The 7,048-nt window shown below is 56.3% G+C and overlaps 1 protein-coding gene across 1 annotated transcript in view; it reads left to right on the top strand.

Annotated features, from left to right (window-relative positions):
* The first annotated feature begins 439 nt into the window (after nt 1-439).
* Nucleotides 440-7,048, top strand: part of WNT9A (Wnt family member 9A) — a 97,326-nt gene continuing 90,717 nt past the window's right edge. The window contains exon 1 of the mRNA XM_060248270.1: nt 440-564. Within this exon, the coding sequence (XP_060104253.1) occupies nt 440-564 (125 nt within the window). The remainder of the gene's footprint in view (nt 565-7,048) is intronic.

The raw sequence follows: 7,048 nt of genomic DNA, 5'->3' as shown, positions 1-7,048 counted from the left end.
GCTCCACCCCCAAACTCCCCAGATATTTCTTGTATTGGACCAGGGGGTCCAATTCTATGAGCCCCTTTCCTTCCTTATTTCCAACGAAGGGAAGGCATTTCAAAGGCGTGCGGTCCCTTTAAATGTGACAACGCCGCAGCATTAGGAAGGAGCCCTCGCCGTCCCCTGCTGGGTCCCGCGCCGCCGGGAGAGGGCGGGGCCTCGGCGGCCGGCCCCGCCCCCTGGCGGCAGCTTCCCCGCCTTCCAGTCCCAGCCCGGGCGGGCCCGGGAGGCGTGTCCGTCCCTCGTCCCCGCCCCCTGGGGGCTCCGGCCCCGCCCCATCCTCCCAGCTGGCGGCGGCCTATAAAGGGGGCGGCGGCGGGCGGGCCGCGGCTGGGCTCGGCGACGGGGGAAGGAACGCGATGGTCAGCCCGAGCGCCGCGCCAGCAGCTGCCGCAAAATGCTGGATGGACCCCGCCTGCGGCGCTGGCTCCGCTCCGTCCCCTCCGGCGCGCTCGTAGCGCTCCCGCTGCTGCTGCTGCTGCTCCTCGCCGGCGCCCCGCCGCCCTCCGCCGCCTACTTCGGGTAAGCGCTTGGCCCCCGGGCGGGGAAGAGGCGCCTCCTCGGGAGTAAGGGCCGCCCGCACGCGGGGCTCGGGGGCCAGCTTTTCTTTGCTTTTTGGTCTGGCTTCCGAGGAGACGCGCGGTGAAAGCGGCGATGGTTCCCCCCCCTCCCTTTTGCGATCCCTGAACGTCTTTGGCCGTCTTCCCGGCTGCAACGCCGGAGGATCTCTGCCTTTCCTCCCCCCCGTCTCGCTCCCCTTCCTGCGATCCCTGAACGTCTTTGGCCGTCTCCCCGGCTGCAACGCCAGAGGATCTCTGCCTTCCCTCCCCCTTCCTGCGATCCCTGAACTTTTTTGGCCGTCTCCCCGGCTGCAACGCCGAAGGGTCTCTGCCTTCCCTCCCCCCCGCCCCGCTCCCCTTCCTGCGATCCCTGAACGTCTTTGGCCGTCTTCCCTGCTGCAACGCCGGAGGATCTCTGCCTCCCCCCGCCCTACTCCCCCTTCCTGCGATCCCTGAACGTCTTTGGCCGTCTCCCCGGCTGCAACGCCGGAGGATCTCTGCCTTTCCCCCCTCGTCCCATTCCCCCTTCCTGCGATTCCTGGACGTCTTTGGCCGTCTCCCCGGCTGCAACGGCGGAGGATCTCTGCCTTTCCTCCCCCCCGCCCCGCTCCCCTTCCTGCGATCCCTGAACGTCTTTGGCCGTCTCCCCGGCTGCGATGCCGGAGGATCTCTGCCTTCCCCCCCGCCCCACTCCCCCCTTCCTGCGATCCCTGAACGTCTTTGGCCGTCTCTCCAGCTACAACGCCGGAGGATCTCTGCCTTCGCCCCGCTCCCCCTTCCTGCGATCCCTGAACGTCTTTGGACGTCTCCCCGGCTGCAACGCCGGAGGATCTCTGCCTTCCCCCCCGTCCCACTCCCCCTTCCTGCGATCCCTGAACGTCTTTGGCCGTCTCCCCTGCTGCAACGGCGGAAGATCTCTGCCTTCCCTCCCCCGCCCCACTCCCCTTTCCTGCGATCCCTGAACGTCTTTTGCCGTCTCCCCGACTGCAACGACGGAGCATCTCTGCCAGTTCGGTGTAGAGGTGAAGTGCGCGGACTCTAGGAGAGCTGGGTTGGATTCCCCACTCCTCCACCTGCACCTTGGGTCAGCCATAGCTCTCCTAGGAGTTGTCCTTGAAAGGACAGCTTTTGTCAGAGCCCTCTCAGCCCCACCCACCTCACATGGTGTCTGTTGTGGGAGGAGAAGATAAAGGAGATTGTGAGCCACTCTGAGATTCTGGTTCAGAGAGAAGGACGGGGTATAAATCTCCAATTCTTCTTCTTCCCTCCCCCGCCGGGCGATTCAGCTGTTAAAATTGCAGCTTCTGGGGCGCCCAACGGAGGAGGACCGCTCCTCTCTGCGTTTGGTTTTGCCCCTGACTTTTTCCTCCCAGTGGCGGGGAGTTTCGCCGGCTCTTTTTTCCCGCCGCCGAGACGCGCCCCCGCCGGGGGAGATCCCTGTCCTTGCGCGCTGACTCTTCCATCCTCCCCGGGGCGATGCGGACTCTCATCGCGCGGCCCCGATTCCCGCTTCCCCGGCCCCGCAGGTTGCAACCTGTGCTCTGCGCTCTCGGTGGCCACGCGAGGACCTTTGCCCGTCGAAGTTCCCCGTTTCTGCCTCCCCCCTTTTCCAGCAGACCCCACTCCCTCGCCAGCTAACCAGTCTGGATAACTTTTCCTGGCTTTCACAGCTGCTCTTTCCAACTTCAGGTTTTATGGGGGGGGGGGCTTGGGAGGTCATTCTCCGAAGCCCCTCCAGAACCATCCACCCCCCTATGGGGAGGGCTCCCTTCTGGGACCTTGGAATCGGGGCTTCCGACTAGGTGGCCTGCCTTCTAGGACCTGTGCCTTTTCTGGCTGGTAACAGGAACCCAAAACTGTGCTTGGAGTCTGCTTTTTAGGGAGGGGGGATAGAGGAAGCAGACGGATTCCGCCCTTCTCCTGGTGATCTGCAGCCACGTGCGTCTCCCATCTGATTTGGCCAGGGGTGAACGGTATCCCCCTCCTACCTGGCCTTTAGCCATGGCCCTTCCTTGTTTTGGAGAACCTCTTTAGCTCAGGGCAGGTTCCTTGTTGCAGACAGAGGCGTTCTCCATGGGGAAGAGAGGGGTGTGACCTTGACCGGTGGGGCTGGGGTATCTGTCACCCTTGGGCCCTCGGAGTTGTGCCATCCAAATTCCTGTCTTTTTTTTCCCCGAGCTCTGAGCTCTTCTTCCTGTGGTTATATACTGTGGGACTCATGTGCTGAATGAACATCTTGAATTGTTGGCTGGGGGTGGTTGGGGGGGGGGGAGAGGCTTTCTGTATCAGAGCCCCCCCCCTTCCCACTTCTTTGGATGGGACATCTCTTCTCTTCCTTCAGTTGGACCAAGTCAGACCACTGTGGGGGATGCCACGCCAGCTGGGTCTTTAAAACATTTGCTCACAGCAGTGCCATGTGCCCGAAAATAAAATTTTTGCTGCAGAGATAGAGCACTGTGTGCACAGGTTTGCGGTGCCCCCCCCCCCCGCCCCGGCCCAAAGGCCTCCCCTTTTCCAGGGTCCCAGCTGCCTTCCAACACCTGGGACTTGGTTGCTTCATTCCGAGTCGTTTTCCTTTGCTCATGCTTTGGGAATCCCGTCTCTCGCTCGCCCTGCCTCGGCTTTCTCTGCAGGCTGGTTGTGCGCGTTGCTATAAAATGTTGTGCTGATCTGTGCGCCCTCCTTATTTATTGTTCTTTCCTGTGTTTAGCGGTGGGCGCAGGCACGGTTTTGCGAGCGGACGTGGGTTTTTATATCGTGTGGTCCCCACTCCCCCCCCCCTTCCTTTTCCTTTCTGTGTCTCTCGTTTTCTTTTTGCTGGCGCCGCACTTTAAAGCGATGACTCGATTAGGAAATTGCAAGATGGACTTTTTTGGACAGCGGTGTCGTGGGATAGATCGTCCCTCCTTGAAGCAGACTTCTGCAAAACCCGGACAGTTTGCTTGTGGGGCCGGGCGACCTTTTGAGTGGTTGGGTGGCTGTCAGTGACGATGGTCAAGATTGCCTTGGATGAAATCAGGGGAGGCCTTGGGGGGGGGCGGGTTGCCATCCCAGGGCCAATGAAAAGGGGGCTGGTGGATTGAGCTGGAGCTCTCTGCCTCTCTTTTTAAAAAAACTGCAGTTGGTTCTGTTGAAACCTGGACCCGGGTCCTCAACGGATGTTCTTAGCTGGTGCAACTAGGCGTACGCGTGTTAGAAGCCTGCAAAAAGGAAACGCTAGAGGGGGTAACCGCACTCATCTGTTGGACAAAATAAAACAGAAGTCCCATGGTCCCTTAAAAACATGCTGGGATAAATGTCGCTTTAAGGTCATCGGAGCAGAGAGAGATCCAGGTGGGCAGCTGTGGGGGTCCGAAGCGACGGAACACAGTTCGAGTTCATTGCCACCTTTAAGACCAACAAAGTTCAGTGCTGGGTATAAGCTTTCGTGTATGTCCGTGCACACAAAACCTGCCTAGAATTAAACTACGTTGGTCTGAAAGGTGCCAACTTAGCATCCAAGCAGAGGAGTAACTGATGTTATCTGGGTCATTTTGTTGACAGGTGAGATCTTGCCAGATGTGCTCGAGCATGTGGCTCTCTTCTCGTCTGGTTAAGTTGCAGGATCTTTTATGTTTTTAAAAAGCTGCGCTGGAAATTTGGAATTTGGGATGTGGTCCAGGTTTGGGGGAGGGGGGGAGAGGCGTATGCGCTCCAGAGTTCTGGATTCAGCTCTGTCTCTGAGATTTCTCTTCCAGGGGGAGTCCAGAGCCTTAATTTGTTGCGACGTGTTGGAGGTTTTGCGATGTGTGCTTCTGGCATGTGCCGCCGCGGCGCCTCGCCTGCCAAAACGATTGCGCCTGGCGTGCGCGTCCCAGCCTTGGCATTTGATGGGCAGGAAATCAAAGAACAGCAAGGATAAGCTTTTTGGTTGCTTTAAAAAAATAATTTCCCTTCCTGTATTTCATAAGACTCTTCATGTCTGGGAAAGTTTGTGCCCTTCCCCCTTTCCCTTCTTAAACCTAGCTGGCCTCTCTCTCTCTCTCTCTCCATTAGGAAGCTTTTTCTGTCTGTTCCAACACGACTGATCATTGCGATGGTTTCTGAAACTTCCTCTCTGGAAACGCAAAGTGGGTGTTGCACTGTGACCGATCGAGAGGGGTGGAGAAGACTGACAAAGAATTGTGTGTGTGTGTTTTGTGGCAAATGCAGCTTTTAAAAAACTACAGGGCATGATTTAGTTTTGCATTTTTACACTCTGGTCCTTAGGGCCTATAGTGATTCGGGGCAGTTCTGTGACTTGGGTGGGCATGGACTTGGGTGGCAGCCAGTGGCCCAGGAGGCAGTTAGCAGCGCCCTGATGCTAAGCTGCTCCGTGCCCAGGACATGGGTCCAGGAAGGCATGTGGGTCCACCTTGCACGGGACAACAAAATACCATGTTCCCATGAAGCCTTGAATCGTTCCCGTAAGAACATAAGAGAAGCCTTGTTGGATCAGGCCAGTGGCCCATCCACTCCAACAACCTGTTTCACACAGTGGTCAAAAAAACCCAGATGACATCAGGAGGTCCATCAGTGGGGCCAGGATGCTAGAAGCCCTCCCACTGTGCCCCCCTCCCAAGCACCAAGAATACAGAGCATCACTGCCTCAGACATAAGGATATAAGAGAAGCCACGTTGGATCAGGCCAATGGCCCATCCAGTCCAACACTGTGTCACATAAGAACATAAGAGAAGCCATGTTGGATCAGGCCAAAGGCCCATCCAGTCCAACACTCTGTGTCACATAAGAACATAAGAGAAGCCCTGTTGGATCAGGCCAAAGGCCCATCCAGTCCAACATTCTGTGTCACAGAAGAACATAAGAGAAGCCATGTTGGATCAGGCCAATAGCCTATCCAGTCCAACACTCTGTGTCACAGAAGAACATAAGAGAAGCCATGTTGGATCAGGCCAATGGCCTATCCAGTCCAGCACTCTGTGTCACAGAAGAACATAAGAGAAGCTATGTTGGATCGGGCCAGTGGCCCATCCACTCTAATACCCTGTTTCACACAGTGGCCAGAAATCCCAGATGACATCAGGAGGTCCATCAGTGGGGTCAGGACCTAGTAGAGCCAATCAGTAGAACCAATCAGTGGAGCCAATGTTACTCCATGGATTTTCTTGCTAGGGCTTTCTCCCAAGTATGGTGAAACCTGAGAGCCGTGCCACCTCCTATCTGATGTCCTTATACTGAATGGCTTTCTACTGACCATTAGAGCGGTTCTTCAGTGGAACAGGCTTCCTCGGGAGGTGGTGGGCTCCCCTTCCTTGGAGGTTTTTCAACAGAGGCTAGATGGTTGTCTGACAGCGGTACGGATGCTGTGAATTTAGGGGGAGGGATTTGTGAAGTCCCTGCATTGTGCAGGGGATTGGACTAGATCAGGCCTCAGATTCAGCGGGAGCTCAGAGGAGCGCAGCTCCTGAACCTTTCTGAGAGTTCCACCTCCTCCTTCCCACCTTGTCCATTGAACAGTAGGTGCAGCTGCATAACCATCCCTGGGTGAGCTCCACCACCTATTTTACTACAAAACGACCCCTGGGCTAGATGACCCTAGAGGTCCCTTCCAACTCTGTGATTCTCTGTCTTCCTGGTCACTTGTTAAAAGCATTGGAGGTGGGGGGGGGGGGAGGGGGAGCGCAGTTCCTTGTTTCTCCAGCAGAGGGTTCCATCAACCCAGGAATTAAGGCCGTAGCCCTCTGGTGCTAAGTCTTGCAGGTGTATCCTGTTCTCTGCGAAAATAAAATATTTTCATGGGAAAGTTTCTTTTGCCTTCCCCCCCCCCCCCTCTTCTTCTGCTCGTTTCTATTTATTTTGTTTCTCTCTGGGAGGATCCCTTCTCTGCTGGCTGGAATCAGAGGCGGGCATCCACTCCTACCCCAGACGCTGTCGTGAGATGGAAGGGTTTTGGGTTTTTTTCAAGCCACACTGTGCGGTGTTTTTTTTAAAAAATGTTTTAATCTGCTTCTTTCTCAGGCTTTTTACTACTTTGCATGCTTTCTCGACGTGCGGCCCTTGCTTTGCAACCCCCCCCCCCCCCCCGAAAAAAAAAACCCGGCTGAAGCCTTGTCGTGAGCGGTCACACTTATCTCTTTTTGCTGCGTGCGCCAGAGGTGTGCCTATTGATAAACGTCTATGCGCTTCTTTCGGGTGATGATCTATGGAAGTGCTTTGCCTTTGTCAGCGGTGCCGGAGACGTCTTATGCCGGGGAATAGCCTGTTGCAGTTATGGGGCAAGGGGAGACGACGCTGAGATGGGAGGGAAGGAGAGAGGGGAGAAGAGATTGATTCCCTGATGTACAATGTTTAAAAACCCCCAAATTGACCTTTCCTGTTCCTTTTCTAATCTGAGCTAACAAGTTGTATTTTTAGCTCACTGTGTCCTAAACGGGACTTTCATGGGGGGCATCGGCCTCACATCTGC

The sequence above is a fragment of the Heteronotia binoei genome, chromosome 10 (genome assembly GCF_032191835.1).
Source record: "Heteronotia binoei isolate CCM8104 ecotype False Entrance Well chromosome 10, APGP_CSIRO_Hbin_v1, whole genome shotgun sequence".
Taxonomy (NCBI): Eukaryota; Metazoa; Chordata; class Lepidosauria; order Squamata; family Gekkonidae; genus Heteronotia; species Heteronotia binoei.
The sequence above is the reverse complement of the archived record's forward strand: the minus strand, read 5'-3'. Positions and strand labels throughout refer to the sequence as shown.